At 41.9% G+C, this 17,681-nt stretch overlaps 1 protein-coding gene and 1 long non-coding RNA gene across 2 annotated transcripts in view; one reads left to right on the plus strand and one right to left on the minus strand.

Annotated features, from left to right (window-relative positions):
- The window catches only part of LOC143809190 (visual pigment-like receptor peropsin), a 70,907-nt gene that overhangs the window by 34,955 nt on the left and 18,271 nt on the right, over nucleotides 1-17,681 (minus strand). The window contains exon 3 of the mRNA XM_077292327.1: nucleotides 9,315-9,520. Coding sequence (XP_077148442.1) covers nucleotides 9,315-9,520 — 206 coding nt within the window. The remainder of the gene's footprint in view (nucleotides 1-9,314; nucleotides 9,521-17,681) is intronic.
- Nucleotides 8,799-17,681, plus strand: part of LOC143809191 (uncharacterized) — a 37,749-nt gene continuing 28,866 nt past the window's right edge. Inside the window, exon 1 of the long non-coding RNA XR_013222135.1 lies at nucleotides 8,799-9,094. This is a non-coding gene — a long non-coding RNA (uncharacterized LOC143809191). The remainder of the gene's footprint in view (nucleotides 9,095-17,681) is intronic.

Consider the following 17,681-nt stretch of genomic DNA (forward strand, 5'->3'; position numbering starts at 1 on the left):
GCCACGTATTTCAGTGCCACGTATTTAAGTGCCACGTATTTAAGTGCCACGTATTTCAGTGCCATGTATTTCAGTGCCACGTATTTCAGTGCCACGTATTTCAGTGCCACGTAAAAACACATCTAGATAAGTACCTTAGGGGGTCTACTTTCCAAAATGGTGTCACTTGTGGGGGGTTTCAATGTTTAGGCACATCAGGGGCTCTCCAAACGCAACATGGCGTCCCATCTCAATTCCAGTCAATTTTGCATTGAAAAGTTAAATGGTGCTCCTTCCCTTCCAAGCTCTGCCATGCGCCCAAACAATGGTTTACACCCACATATGGAGTATCAGCGTACTCAGGACAAATTGCACAACATTTTTTGGGGTCCAATTTCTTCTCTTACCCTTGGGAAAATAAAAAATTGGGGGCGAAAAGATCATTTTTGTGAAAAAATATGATTTTTTATTTTTACGGCTCTGCATTATAAACTTCTGTGAAGCACTTGGTGGGTCAAAGTGCTCACCACACATCTAGATAAGTTCCTTAGGGGGTCTACTTTCCAAAATGGTGTCACTTGTAGGGGGTTTCAATGTTTAGGCACATGAGGGGCTCTCCAAACGCAACATGGCGTCCCATCTCAATTCCAGTCAATTTTGCATTGAAAAGTCAAATGGCGCTCCTTCCCTTCCAAGCTCTGCCATGCGCCCAAACAATGGTTTACACCCACATATGGAGTATCAGCTTACTCAGGACAAATTGCACAACATTTTTTGGGGTCCAATTTCTTCTCTTACCCTTGGGAAAATAAAAAATTGGGGGCGAAAAAATCATTTTTGTGAAAAAATATGATTTTTTATTTTTACGGCTCTGCATTATAAACTTCTGTGAAGCACTTGGTGGGTCAAAGTGCTCAACACACATCTAGATAAGTTCCTTAGGGGGTCTACTTTCCAAAATGGTGTCACTTGTAGGGGGTTTCAGTGTTTAGGCACATCAGGGGCTCTCCAAACGCAACATGGCGTCCCATCTCAATTCCAGTCAATTTTGCATTGAAAAGTCAAATGGCGCTCCTTCCCTTCCAAGCTCTGCCATGCGCCCAAACAATGGTTTACACCCACATATGGGGTATCAGCATACTCAGGACAAATTGTACAACAACTTTTGGGGTCCATTTTCTCCTGTTACCCTTGGTAAAATAAAACAAATTGGAGCTGAAATAAATTTTGTGTGAAAAAAAGTTAAATGTTCATTTTTATTTAAACATTCCAAAAATTCATGTGAAACACCTGAAGGGTTAATAAACTTCTTGAATGTGGTTTTGAGCACCTTGAGGGGTGCAGTTTTTAGAATGGTGTCACACTTGGGTATTTTCTATCATATAGACCCCTCAAAATGACTTCAAATGAGATGTGGTCCCTAAAAAAAAATGGTGTTGTAAAAATGAGAAATTTCTGGTCAAATTTTAACCCTTATAACTCCCTAACAAAAAAAATTTTGGTTCCAAAATTATGCTGATGTAAAGTAGACATGTGGGAAATGTTACTTATTAAGTATTTTGCGTGACATATGTCTGTGATTTAAGGGCATAAAAATTCAAAGTTGGAAAATTGCGAAATTTTCTAAATTTTCGCCAAATTTCCGTTTTTTTTCACAAATAAACGCAAGTTATATAGAATAAATTTTACCACTACCATGAAGTACAATATGTCACGAGAAAACAATGTCAGAATCGCCAAGATCCGTCAAAGCGTTCCAGAGTTATAGCCTCATAAAGGGACAGTGGTCAGAATTGTAAAAATTGGCCCGGTCATTAACGTGCAAACCACCCTCGGGGCTTAAGGGGTTAAAGAAAACACTCCGGGTTACATCACAGAGACAAGGCATCTCTGTGACACATAGCTTCCATCGACTATACAAACTTTAGCCACGCTACAGCGGCTATTACGGTAAATAAGTATTGTAGTATTTCAGTATACTAAGGGGCTTCAATATGGGCAAAATTACTGTGCAAGTGCCGTAACACATATCCCTAACACTGTCTTTAAAAATTTGGAGGTATGCCTTTCTGTGACTATACCTATGAACCTTGATCTCACCTACTCAGTCAAAGGTTTTTTTTGTTTGTAGGGGCCTAATTGGGATGTTTGCTATGTGGCACCATGATTTTTATGCATGCACTCAGTGGTTATCATTACTTGAAGGGGGCATTTGGGGTACTATGGGACATTATTACTCTTCAAGGACAAAACGGGTTCTTATTATTTTCTAGATAGCACTTTCCATGGGACACTATTATTTTTAGATGCATTCTTTATACTGTGCACTGTATGCACTTTTATGCTATTTGTGAACAAAAACAGAATTACTAATAACCCTGAGTTATTTAAAAGCACTTTTTTGCTTTTTTCTTATTTAGTAACAGCAGGGTTTTTCCTCATGCGTTTATGAACATGCGTTTATATGCTGCATGTATACCAACTTAGGCTGGTTTCACACTTGCGTTTTTGTCTGCAGCGTTTTTTGCACAAAAAACGCATGCGTTTTTTTTCCCTATATTTAACATTGAAAACGCATGCGTTTTTTTGCACATGCGTTTGTTTGCGTTTTCAAACGCATGCGTTTTTTGTCTGCATGCGTTCATTTTCAAAAATGCTACCTGCAGTATTTTCTTGCGCGTTTTTTTGCCGCGAAAAAACGCATGCGTTTTTTTGCGGTAAAAAAATGCATTGCTGTCTATGTAAACGCATGCGTTTTTAAGCACATGCGTTTGTTTGCGTTAAAAACGCATGCGTTTTTTTAGAAAAAAAACAGAAAACACACTGAAAAACCACCCACCACCATCAAGGTGATAAAGGGATCCAAACCCTAACCCTAACTCTACCCCTAACCTCACCCCTAACCGTTTAATGAACATTTTCTGACAGTCATAGTGCCACGTATTTAAGTGCCACGTATCATGTATTTCAGTGCCACGTATTTCAGTGCCACGTATGTAAGTGCCACGTGCCACGTATGTAAGTGCCACGTGCCACGTATGTAAGTGCCACGTGCCACGTATATAAGTGCCACGTGCCACGTATGTAAGTGCCACGTGCCACGTATATAAGTGCCACGTGCCACGTATGTAAGTGCCACGTGCCACGTATATAAGTGCCACGTGCCACGTATATAAGTGCCACGTGCCACGTATGTAAGTGCCACGTGCCACGTATATAAGTGCCACGTGCCACGTATGTAAGTGCCACGTGCCACGTATGTAAGTGCCACGTGCCACGTATATAAGTGCCACGTGCCACGTGCCACGTTTGTAAGTGCCACGTATGTAAGTGCCACGTATTTCAGTCACATTTAGGGTTAGGGGTAGGGTTAGGGTTTTCTTGTTTTTTCTTGTGTTTTCTTGTGTTTTCTTGTGTTTTCTTGTGTTTTCTTGTGTTTTTCTATAAAAACACATGCGTCTAAAAAACGCATGCGTTTTACCGCGTTTACATGCGTTTTTTCACACATGCGTTTTTTTTTTTAAACGCATGCAGATAAAAACGCAAGTGTGAAAGCAGCCTTAATCCAAGCTCAATTTTTGTGTTTTTTCACGTGCACTGTATATGTAGCAAGTTTAGGGAAAGGAGCTAATAATAGTAATGATACGGATAGAACAGTTTGGAAAGGTTATAAAAGTGAACGACCCTCACAAGAACGAATGTCACTTGTAGGTGACGAATACTGTATATAACTGAGCTTTAATCACTACCTGGTCACTGTATGCAGATAATATATTTTTAATATTCTTTTAATATCTTTTTAATGTAATGTTATATATATATATATATATATATATATATATATATATATATATATATATATATATATACAGTACAGACCAAAAGTTTGGAAACACCTCATTTAAAGATTTTTCTGTATTTTCATGACTATGAAAATTGTACATTCACACTGAAGGCATCAAAACTATGAATTAACACGTGGAATTATACACTTAACAAAAAAAAGTGTGAAACAACTAAAAATATGTCTTATATTCTAGGTTCTTCAAAGTAGCCACCTTTTGCTTTGATGACTGCTTTGCACACTCTTGGCATTCTCTTGATGAGCTTCAAGAGGTAGTCACCGTGAATGGTCTTCCAACAATCTTGAAGGAGTTCCCAGAGATGCTTAGCACTTGTTGGCCCTTTTGCCTTCACTCTGCGGTCCAGCTCACCCCTAATCATCTCTATTGGGTTCAGTTCTGGTGACTGTGGAGGCCAGGTCATCTGGCATAGCACCCCATCACTCTCCTTCTTGGTCAAATAGCCCTTACACAGCCTGGAGGTGTGTTTGGGGTCATTGTCCTGTTGAAAAATAAATGATGGTCCAACTAAACGCCTGCTGCTGCAAGATGCTGTGGTAGCCATGCTGGTTCAGTATGCCTTCAATTTTGAATAAATCCCCAACAGTGTCACCAGCAAAGCACCCCCACACCATCACACGTCCTCCTCCATGCTTCACAGTGGGAACCAGGCATGTAGAGTCCATAAGTTCACCTTTTCTGCGTCGCACAAAGACACGGTGGTTGGAACCTAAGATCTCAAATTTGGACTCATCAGTAGTGTTGAGCATTCCGATGCTGCAAGTATCGGGTATCGGCCGATACTTGCTGTATCGGAATTTCCGATACCGAGATCCGATATTTTTGTGATATCGGGTATCGGTATCGAAACAACATTAATGTACAAATGTGTAAAAGAAAGAATTAAAATAAAAAAAATCGCTATACTCACCTGTCCGACGCAGCCGGGACCTCAGCGAGGGAAGCGGCAGCGTTGTTTGTTTAAAATTCGCGCTTTTACATGGTTACGTGAAGTCCCGGCTTGTGATTGGTCAGGGCGGCCATGTTGCCGGGACGCGGACCAATCACAGCAAGCCGTGACAAAATTACGTCACGGCTTGCTGTGATTGGTCCGCGTCCCGGCAACATGGCCGCGATTAACCAATCACAAGCCGTGACGTCACTGGAGGCTGGACACGCGCGCTTTTTAAAATGCAGTTTAAAAAGCGCGCGTGTCCAGCCTCCAGTGACGTCCCGGCTTATGATTGGTCACGGCGCCATGTTGCCGGGACGCGGACCAATCACAGCAAGCCGTGACGAAATTACGTCACGGCTTGCTGTGATTGGTCCGCGTCCCGGCAACATGGCCGCGATTAACCAATCACAAGCCGTGACGTCACTGGAGGCTGGACACGCGCGCTTTTTAAAATGCAGTTTAAAAAGCGCGCGTGTCCAGCCTCCAGTGACGTCCCGGCTTATGATTGGTCACGGCGCCATGTTGCCGGGACGCGGACCAATCACAGCAAGCCGTGACGAAATTACGTCACGGCTTGCTGTGATTGGTCCGCGTCCCGGCAACATGGCCGCGATTAACCAATCACAAGCCGTGACGTCACTGGAGGCTGGACACGCGCGCTTTTTAAAATGCAGTTTAAAAAGCGCGCGTGTCCAGCCTCCAGTGACGTCCCGGCTTATGATTGGTCACGGCGCCATTTTGCCGGGACGCGGACCAATCACAGCAAGCCGTGACGTAATTTCGTCACGGCTTGCTGTGATTGGTCCGCGTCCCGGCAACATGGCCGCCCTGACCAATCACAAGCCGGGACTTCACGTAACCATGTAAAAGCGCGAATTTTAAACAAACAACGCTGCCGCTTCCCTCGCTGAGGTCCCGGCTGCGTCGGAGAGGTGAGTATAGCGATTTTTTTTATTTTAATTCTTTCTTTTACACATTTATATGGTTCCCAGGGCCTGAAGGAGAGTTTCCTCTCCTTCAGACCCTGGGAACCATCAGGGATACCGTCCGATACATGAGTCCCATTGACTTGTATTGGTATCGGGTATCGGTATCGGATTGGATCCGATATTTTGCCGGTATCGGCCGATACTTTCCGATACCGATACTTTCAAGTATCGGACGGTATCGCTCAACACTACTCATCAGACCAAAGCACAGATTTTCACTGGTCTAATGTCCATTCCTTGTGTTCTTTAGTCCAAACAAGTCTCTTCTGCTTGTTGCCTGTCCTTAGCAGTGGTTTCGTAGCAGATGTTTTACCATGAAGGCCTGCTGCACAAAATCTCCTCTTAACAGTTGTTGTAGAGATGTGTCTGCTGCTAGAACTCTGTGTGGCATTGACCTGCTCTCTAATCTGAACTGCTGTTAACCTGCGATTTCTGAGGCTGGTGACTCAGATAAACTTATCCTCAGAAGCAGAGGTGACTCTTGGTCTTCCTTTCCTGGGGCAGTCCTCATGTGAGCCAGTTTCTTTGTGGCCCTTGATGGTTTTTGCCACTGCACTTGGGGACACTTTCAAAGCTTTTCCAATTTTTCGGACTGACTGACCTTCATTTCTTACAGTAATGATGGCCACTCGTTTTTCTTTACTTAGCTGCTTTTTTCTTGCCATAATACAAATTCTAACAGTCTTTTCAGTAGGAATATCAGCTGTGTATCCACCAGACTTCTGCACAACACAACTGATGGTCCCAACCCCATTTATAAGGCAAGAAATCCCACTTATTAAACCTGACAGGGCACACCTATGAAGTGAAAACCATGACTAGCTCTTGAAGCTCATCAAGAGAATGCCAAGAGTGTGCAAAGCAGTAATCAAAGCAAAAGGTGGCTACTTTGAAGAACCTAGAATATAAGACATAATTTCAGTTGTTTCACAATTTTTTGTTAATTTTTAAGTATATAATTCCATATGTGTTAATTCATAGTTTTGATGCCTTCAGTGTGAATCTACCATTTTCATAGTCATGAAAATACAGAAAAATCTTTAAATGACAAGGTGTGTCCAAACTTTTGGTCTGTACTGTATATATATATACAAGTGCATCTCACAAAATTAGAATATCATCAAAAAGTTAATTTATATCAGTTCTTCAATTCAAAAAGTGAATCACATATATTAAAATCATTACAAATCGAGTGATGTATTTCAAGTGTTTAATTCTGTTAATGTTGATTATTATGGCTTACAGCCAATGAAAACCCAAAAGTCATTATCTCAGTAAAATAGAATACTTCATAACACCAGCTTGAAAAAATGATTTTAAAATCCAACATGTTGGCCTACTGAAATGTATGCTCAGTAAATGCACTCAATACTTGGTCGGGGCTCATTTTGCATCAATTACTGCATCAATGCGGTGTGGCATGGAGGAGATCAGCCTGTGGCACTGCTGAGGTGTTATGCAAGCACAGGTTGCTTTCATAGCAGTCTTCAGCTCATCTGCATTGTTGGGTCTGGTGTCTCTCATCTTCCTCTTGACAATACCCCATAAATTCTCTATGGGATTAAGGTCAGACAAGTTTGCTGGTCAATCAAGCACAGTGATACTGTTGTTTTTAAACCAGGTATTGGTACATTTGGCAGTGTGGACAGTCCTGCTGAAAAATGAAATTTCCATCTCCAAAAAGCTTGTTGGCAGAGAGAAGCATGAAGTGCTCTAAAATTTCCTGGTAGATGGCTGCACTGACTTTGGTCTTGATAAAACACAGTGGACCTACACCAGCAGATGACATGGCTCCCCAAACCATCACTGATTGTGGAAACTTCACACTAGACCTTTGAATTCAAGGTCCCGGAGTCTGGAAGAAGAGTGGAGAGACAGGCAATCCAAGGTGCTTGAGGTCTAGTGTGAAGTTTCAACAATCAGTGATAGTTTGGAGAGCTATGTCATCTGCTGGTGTAGGTCCACTGTGCTTTATCAAGACCAAAGTCAGCACAGCCGTCTACCAGGAAATTTTAGAGCACTTCATGCTTCCCTCTGCAGACAAGCTTTTTGGAGATGAAAATTTCATTCTCCAGCAGGACTTGGCACGTGTCCACACTGCCAAAGGTACCAATTCCTGGTTTAAAAACAACAGTATCGCTGCGCTTCATTGGCCAGCAAACTCGCCTGACCTTAACCCCATAGAGAATCTATGAGGTATTGTCAAGAAGAAGATGAGAGACACCAGACCCAACAATGCAGACAAGCTGAAGGCTACTATCAAAAGCAACCTGGGCTTCCATAACACCTCAGCAGTGCCACAGGCTGATCACCTCCATGCCACACCGTATTGGTGCAGTAATTGATGCAAAAGGAGCCCCGACCAAGTATTGAGTCCATTTACTGAATATACAGTTCATTTCAGTAGGCCAACATTTCGTATGTTAAAATCATTTTTTCAAGCTGGTGTTATAAAGTATTCTAATTTACTGAGATAATGACTTTTGGATTTGCACTGGCTGTAAGCCAGAATCATCAACATTAACAGAAATAAACACTTGAAATACATCACTCTGTTTGTAATGACTCTATATAATATATGAGTTTCATTTTTTGTATTGAAGAACTGAAATTAATTAACTTTTTGATTATATTCTAATGTTTTGAGATGTACCTGTATATATATAGTAGATTGGTGGTGCAATTCAGTCATTATATCGTGATAGATGTATGGTGGTAAAATTGGTTACTGTACAGCATGCATCTTGTTCTGCGGGGTATGGAAATATTTTTTTTTCACTGTATAGTGGTAATTGTGTTGGTCATCATGTGGCGATATTATTTGTGCTTTGCATAGTGAGAATTTTGGCAATATTGGTCTTTATATAGTGTGTTGTAGTATATACTGTACAGTGGATAATATTTAGGTCTGGTACATGATAATTAAATATGCATAGATTTTATTTTAAGTGGTAGGATCTGGGATCATATGGAAAAACATGTACTCGGGGCTTTGGGCCACTGATATATGCCCCTGGATATATTACGGTACATATGAAAGAGGGTGAAATAGAAGTGTAAAATACCTTTTATTTGTAGCTGTGTTGATGAAAATCAAGCTCTGATGTGAGGTAAAGTACCTGTTAGAAAGCTCAGCACAATTTTCCTGTGTCTACTCTGCTTTTTTCATCACTCTGCTCCTCACACCTCCTCTTGTCTTTCTTCTCCATAGAGTATAATGGGCTAAGTACATGATATCACAGTGAGATAACAGTACAAGATGGAGTTGTGCTATTTTAATCAGAATTTATGAAAAGTTCAGGAGGCATAGGCATGGGAAAAAATGGCTGGTAAGTATGGAATGAAGCAGATTTCTCTGATAAGATGTATTACAAAGTTTCTTATATTCACATATACTAGTGATTTATGTGAAGTTTGTTGACATTACAGTTCCCTTATATAAGATTTTTTGACACCTGATCCCCAAATTACTGTAAAATAAAAAGGATAGGAGACCCCAATACTTCACAAACATATAGTGACAGCTAGGGCCATGCTCTCTGTTCTTACCTGGCAGGTCCATATTGAGGTAATTAGAAAGCCATCATCTCTAAAAACATTAAAGATCTCTATGATGCCTCGGGAGTAGCCAAACACAGAGACACTGGCATCTGAAACTGCCAGGTTAAAAGTCAGGTAATCTGTGGGCAGCAAACTGTTCCTCTGCTTGTACAATATAAAAATGACAATACTGTTTCCAAACCATGACATCCATCCTGAAAATGAAATGTATGATTTGTTAATAATGAATAATATTTCATAATTATTAGTATTAGATAATGGTGATAGTTAGAGATTTAGTGAAGATGATGAATGAGCAGATGAAATAGTAGCTGTGGAATATTGTAAACCTACATTATACATGTACTGTACTTACCTTTCAGCCTTTTACAATGTATCAATAACAGTAAAATAATGCAAAAATCTAACTGGGAAAACACGACAAAGTATGCACTCATAATGTAATATATTTAAGCAAAAAGTAACATCAAAACTGGGGCTACAATCTCTGCACTTGTCTGCAACTAGTGATGGATGAACCCCTGAATGTTCAAGTCTGGCAGGTTCAGATGAACAGTTAAAAAAACTTTGGTTTGAGTACTAGATCAGTATCCAAACTCAAACCCAGAACTCATTTGAATGGGGGGCCTGTGCATGGCAGTGCAGCAAACAATGCCTCTGATTGGCAGAAAAATCATTACCGCCGGTCAAACAGCAGCTGTTCCCATGCGGTCAAGTGACAGCTTGAGCACGCAGCTCAACAAAGTTTGTCTCCGGTCACTGGCTTCAACTGATGGGACAACTACTCCCATCAGCCTACGCCTGTTGCCGCTAATAACAACAAGAGCAAGTGTCGGCTGATAGGAGTATTTATCAGCTGGCGCCTGCGCTCTAAATAAATAATAAAAAAAACTGGAGTGGGTTCCCCTGTATTTTTGATAACCAGCCAGGCAAAAGTGACAGCTGCGGCCTGCTACCCTCAGCTGTCAGAGTTAGCAAGGCTGGTTATCAAGAATAGAGGGGTCCCTTTGCCGTTTTTTAAAATTATTTAAATAAATAATTTAAAAATCCGGATTTCAAAGCAGAATCTATACCAAAATTTGTGTGAAAATGTATAACCATGCCTTTAATTCTTATCATATACTGTATGTATATCATGTCTTTCACATGCTTAAAGTGGAAGAATTTAAAAAGATGTAGTTTAGCTTAATGAGTGTTTGCTTACATGCTATGTTTTTACTTAACATTTTGGTAATTCTAAATATACACTTGCAAGTATCCAAAGCAATGGTTTACGATTAATTAAAACCCATGTTATCAGGCACTATTGTAACGAAGAAATAATCTAAGTAAAGTATTTTTCACTACCGATTATATTAAGGGACTAACAATTCCTGACTGAGACCAGCATTAAAAAAAGAGTCATGAAAATTGTCTTAGTTCAGAAGCATATAATATTAATTATACTAGCATGAAATTTAGTCAGGTGTGGGCAAAATATAACGAACATTTCCTACTCTGTGTATAGTTGGATATAAGGACATTGTATACACAGTATTCATTATTAAACTACTATTACTGAAACTAAAGAAATTCAATAGTGAGCAGGACAAGAGTAGAATAAAATTGTGACAGTAGTGCCACAAACACAAGTTGAATGAAAGGAAAGTCTCTGTAACTCTTCAGATCCCTATTTTATCACATAAAATAAAGTAATATATAGTAATTGGTGCTAGGAATGACCATCAACTAAGGCTGGTTTCACACTTGCGTTTTTATCTGCAGCGTTTTTACCGAAAAAAACGCATGCGTTTTTTTTCCCTATGTTTAACATTAAAAACGTATGCATTTTTTTTGTATGCGTTTTGCCGCGTTTAACGACGCATGCGTTTTTTTGCTGCATGCGTTCTTTTGCAGAAATGCAACATGTAGTAATTTTCAGAGGCGTTTTTTTGCCGCAAAAAAACGCATGCGTTCATTTGCGTTTGACTTGCGTCAAAAAATACATTGATGTCTATGGAAGCGCATGCGTTTTTGCGTACATGCGTTTGCTTGCGTTTTAAACGCAAGCGTTTTTATAGAAAAAAACAAGAATACACCCTGATAAGCCACCCCCCACCTTCAGGGTGATAAAGGGATCCAAACCCTAACCCCAACCTTAACCCTACCCCTAACCCTACCCCTAACCCTAACCCTAACCCTACCCATAACCCTAACCCTAACAATATGACAGTGAATACTCTCCGAGTTTATATTTTTAGTACTCTATAGCAATACCGTATATCTTGGGGTGTCCACATTGAACAAAGCTTTTTATTACAAGACTGTCCTGGTCTCCAGGTCAATATAATAGCAATCCCTATGGATCCCTATGGATCCCTAGGATCCCTAGGGTTAGGGTTAGGGTTAGGGGTAGGGTTAGTGTTAGGGTTAGGGTTAGGGGTAGGGGTAGGGTTTGGATCCCTTTATCACCTTGATGGTGGGGGATGGCTTATCAGTAGTGTTGAGCATTCCGATACTGCAAGTATCGGGTATCGGCCGATACTTGCTGTATCGGAATTCCGATACCGAGATCCGATATTTTTGTGATATCGGGTATCGGTATCGAAACAACATTAATGTAAAAATGTGTAAAAGAGAGAATTAAAATAAAAAATATTGCTATACTCACCTCTCCGACGCAGCCTGCACCTTACCGAGGGAAGCGGCAGCGTTCTTTGTTTAAAATTCGCGCTTTTCTTTCCTTTACGTGAGTCCCGGCTTGTGATTGGTTGCGTGCCGCCCATGTGACCGGGACACAACCAATCACAGCAAGCCGTGACGTAATTTCAGGTCCTTCAGGATTTTAAAATTACGTTCCGGCGTTGTGATTGGTTGCGTCGCAGTCACATGGGCGACGCAACCAATCACAGCAAGCTGTGACGTAATTTCATGTCCTTAAGGATTTTAAAATTACGTCCCGGCTTTGTGATTGGTTGCGTCGCAGTCACATGGGAGACGCAACCAATCACAAGCCGTGACGTCACGGGAGGCTGGACACGCGCGCATTTTAAAATGGGCGCGTGCCCAGCCTCCCGTGACGTCCCGGCTTGTGATTGGTTGCGCCGCGATCAACCAATCACAAGCCGGGAGGCTGGACACGCGCGCATTTTAAAATTTTAAAATGCGCGCGTGTCCAGCCTCCCGGCTTGTGATTGGTTGACCGCGGCGCAACCAATCACAAGCCGGGACGTCACGGGAGGCTGGACACGCGCCCATTTTAAAATTTTAAAATGCGCGCGTGTCCAGCCTCCCGGCTTGTGATTGGTTGACCGCGGCGCACAAAATGAGTGAGGATGAACTAAACCAAACAAGGGGAAACTGCCAATGTTGTCAAAACATCAATTGTTGCATAATAAGTTTGGTCGAATTTGCAGGATGTGTCTCACATTCCGATGTATCACCTCTCAGCTGATGTATTATACAAGCCTCCCGGCTTGTGATTGGTTGACAACGGCGCAACCAATCACAAGCCGGGACGTCACGGGAGGCTGGACACGCGCCCATTTTAAAAAGCGCGCGTGTCCAGCCTCCCGTGACGTCACGGCTTGTGATTGGTTAATGGCGGCCATGTTGCCGGGACGCGGACCAATCACAGCAAGCCGTGACGTAATTTCGTCACGGCTTGCTGTGATTGGTCCGCGTCCCGGCAACATGGCGCCGTGACCAATCATAAGCCGGGACGTCACTGGAGGCTGGACACGCGCGCTTTTTAAAAAGCGCGCGTGTCCAGCCTCCCGTGACGTCACGGCTTGTGATTGGTTAATGGCGGCCATGTTGCCAGGACGCGGACCAATCACAGCAAGCCATGACGTAATTTCGTCACGGCTTGCTGTGATTGGTCCGCGTCCCGGCAACATGGCGCCGTGACCAATCATAAGCCGGGACGTCACTGGAGGCTGGACACGCGTGCTTTTTAAAAAGCGCGCGTGTCCAGCCTCCCGTGACGTCACGGCTTGTGATTGGTTAATGGCGGCCATGTTGCCGGGACGCGGACCAATCACAGCAAGCCGTGACGTAATTTCGTCACGGCTTGCTGTGATTGGTCCGCGTCCCGGCAACATGGCCACCCTGACCAATCACAAGCCGGGACTTCACGTAACCAAGTAAAAGCGCGAATTTTAAACAAACAACGCTGCCGGTTCCCTCGCTGAGGTCCAGGCTGCGTCGGAGAGGTGAGTATAGCGATATTTTTTATTTTAATTCTTTCTTTTACACATTTATATGGATCCCAGGGCCTGAAGGAGAGTTTCCTCTCCTTCAGACCCTGGGAACCATCAGGAATACCGTCCGATACTTGAGTCCCATTGACTTGTATTGGTATCGGGTATCGGTATCGGATTGGATCCGATACTTTGCCGGTATCGGCCGATACCGATACTTTCAAGTATCGGACGGTATCGCTCAACACTACTTATCAGTGACCTGGTGACCAGGACATTCTTCTAATAAAAAGCTACCCCTAACCCTAACCCTAGGGATCCAAACCCTAACCCTACCCCTAACACTAACCCTAACCCTAACCCTAACCCTAGGGATCCTAACCCTATCCCTAACCCTAACACTAGCTAATTCTATTAATAGTGGGTTTTCTAGTTGATTTTGATGATTGGCAGCTGTCACACACTTCTCAGCATGCGTTTCAAAAACGCAAACGCAGGAAAAAATGCATGTAAACGCGTCAAAACGCCGCGTTTTTTTACTGCATGCAAAAACGCATGCGTCTAAAAAACGCAGCGTTTGCACGCGTTTACATGCGTTTTTTCACCACATGCGTTTTTTTTACAAATGCTGCAGATCAAAACGCAAGTGTGAAACCAGCCTTAAAGGACCACGATTTTTATTTTTGTTTTAATAATGATTGATTACACAATCAATTATATTTAATATAAAATCAAGTGTACAACTTGTATTGAGGCTGCTACTCCTGTCTCTAGCTGTGACATGGGCATGCCCTCTGACGTTAGCTGCCAGGGAGTGGTGGTCCGGGGTGAGGTGAGTGTCGGCGGTGGAGGGGAGAAGGGATTGCAGTCTGTCATCTGCATTAATGTACAGACTGCGATCACCACTCACTGCCGCCCTGTTCAGAGCATAGCAGGGAAATCACCACACTGCTGCTCTCTGAACAAACAGAATTGTATGCAACCCTGTGTGGGAGCGGAGTGAAAGTGAGTAGAAGCGTTTGTTTTTTTTCTATGCATTCAATATATGGGGACATATACCAGGATAGAGGACGTAAACCAGGATGGGGACGATTACAAAAATAAGGGACATATACCAGGATGGGGAACATATACCGACAAGAGAAACATATACCTGGATGGAAGAACGTATACCAGAATGGAGAACATATACCAGGATGAGGGATATACAGCTCTGGCAAAAATTAAGAGACCACCACATCAAAACCCTGTCATGGGCAGCCCAATCTCCAGACGTGAACCCCATTGAAAACCTCTGGAATGTAATCAAGAGGATGATGGATAGTCACAAGCCATCAAATAAAGAAGAACTGCTTACATTTTTGTGCCAGAAGCAGTGTGAAAGACTGGTGGAAAGCATGCCAAGACGCATGAAAGCTGTGATTAAAAATCATGGTTATTCCACAAAATATTGATTTCTGAACTCTTGCTGAGTTAAAACATTAGTATTGTTGTTTCTAAATGATTATGAACTTGTTTTCTGTGCAATATTTGAGATCTGAAAAGCACTGTTTTATTTTAAATTTTGACCATATCTCCTTTTCAGAAAAAAATCCAAAATGTATTGCTTGGAAATTCGGAGACATGTTGTCAGAAGTTTATAGAATAAAAGAACAATTTACATTTTACTCAAAAATATACCTACAAAGAGAAAAATCAGACAAACTGAACATTTTGCAGTGGTCTCTTAATTTTTGCCAGAGCTATATACCAAGATGGGGGACATATATCTGGATGGGGAACTTATACCAGGATGGGGAACATATACCAAAATGAGGAACATATGCCAGGATGGAGGGACATATAACAGGATTGGGAACATATACAAGGATGGAGAGACCTTCACCTGGATGGGGAGCATACACCAGGATGTGGGACATATACCAAGATGGGAGACAAGTATCAGGATGGGGAACATATACCAGGATGAAGGAACATATACAAGGATGGAGAGACATATACCAGGATGGATCCAAATTCAAATGAAGAGAAGGACAGCGCCACACCAGGAAGTGAAAAAAGCAGCTCACATTTTATTCTGCCTACTGCGGCAACGTTTCGGTCCGAAGACCTTTGTCAAGCACAGTGCAAAAGCATTCCAACCATCATTATATACCCTTAAGCCCACCCCATTAATTAACCAACAACCAATAGGGCCACCATATCTAGATAGAAAAAACACATAACAGTATAATATACATGCATATATATATATAAAAACAGTCCCATAAGAGTAGCAATTTATACACAACACCATCTAATACAAATCAATTATCCCTGATCGTTCCCCAATACAAAACTAAGCCCACGAACACAATAATAAGTTCCCAGCATTCAGGATGTAAACAAATCCCGTCCCACCTATCCGAACAATGCATTAGTGGTTGTCATGGCACTGTAGGCGTATTCATGGAAAAAGTAGTCCAATCAGGTCATCAAAACCAATATCATGTGACCGCCTTATACCCAGCATGCAGCGCTCATCTCTACGCAAGTCCACAGGCTGTTTTTCAAATGCGTATGTCCTAAATAAAGATCCGCCCGCATATAACAGCGTGCAGCGCTATAATGCGCATGTCCGTGACGTCACAGTCTCCGAAGGTTCCAGTGCGCATGTCACACTTCCAATCTCCAATGGCATCAGTGTGCATGTCAAGAGATGTCCGCACACCCGAAGCTGCTCATCAGTGCGCATGTCCAAGAGTTTTCCAGAGCGCTCCTTCATTCTGAGTCCATATTGCACAATGTAATGGTGCACACATCCAGACTCCATGCCTATAAAGATGATATCAAGCAATGTGCACATATCCTCTAATGTCCATACCTTTACCAGAGCTATATCGCATGTATATAAACTTTGCATCAATTACCCCATATGCCATATTTTTAGCCATTGCATTAGAACCTGTAATGATATGTAAAACACACAAGGGGAAAGAGATCCATCCCAGCAGCACAATTAAACAATACATTATGTTGTGCTACATCCACAATAGATCAAATTTCTACACTATAGTGCAACATGAAAATCCCCCCACTCTCAGTTCAGTGCATAAAATAAAGCATTGTTATACATAATATACCAACAATAATATAGAATGTTATTTATTTAAGTAAGGTATACCATCGGTAAGTTGGGACAGTCAGGCCACAATAAGGCCACATCATCACCCCATCAGTTACCGATAAAGGGTATAAATCTCCTGATACCAATAATTGAAACAATTAAACACCATAACTTCCGGAATCAGGTGAAACACAATTCCCAGCAATGGAATCAAAATCACTAGGAATAATTATATCAGTGGGAACAATAATAACAATGATACACAAAACATCCCTTCATCATGATTAACATGTCATTGGTAGTACCAATGGCAACCTATAGTACTCTAGAGGGAGATATCAGGGGGCCACAATATTAGGGATATTACTTAAACTACTCGTATCCACATATACATAACAAAAACAAAAAGAAGAATATATAACATAGTTAAAAACAATATACCGATGGGATACCACAATAGATCCACAGAACGCTAGAGAAGACAACCCTGTTGGTATTCAATATTCAATCCCTTAGGGAAGAGAGTATCGAGCTCAAATATCCATTTCAGCTCTTTTTTCTTAAGGAGAGAAACACGATCCCCACCCCGTCTTAACACAGGTACATCATCTATAACTCTATATCTTAACTGATTAACCGAATGTCCTAACTCATGAAAATGTCTTGGTACCGGGAGATCAATAAGCTTTGTTCTGATAGTGCTTTTATGTTTAGAGATCCTTGCTTTGACCTCCATCGTGGTCTCCCCTACATAGTAGAGGCCACATGGGCAGCTAAGGACGTAGACCACAAAACTACTCTTACACGTATATCGTTTTCGTATCATTTATTTTTTTCGGGTATGGGGGTGACAAAAGGATGCCCCCTTCACCATATTGTTACAACATGCGCATCCGAGACAAGGGAAATTACCCAAGCTCGGACGACTCAGAGTAGTTTATAGGTCTCTCCTTGAGCTGCCAACATCTGATACAACCAACTCATCCTTCAAATTTCTATTCCTCCTATAGGAGAACAAAGGGGGTAATTGAAACTCATTCACGTCGGCATGTCCTCTACTCAGTAGTG

This window comes from Ranitomeya variabilis, chromosome 2 (assembly GCF_051348905.1).
Source record: "Ranitomeya variabilis isolate aRanVar5 chromosome 2, aRanVar5.hap1, whole genome shotgun sequence".
Lineage (NCBI taxonomy): Eukaryota > Metazoa > Chordata > Amphibia > Anura > Dendrobatidae > Ranitomeya > Ranitomeya variabilis.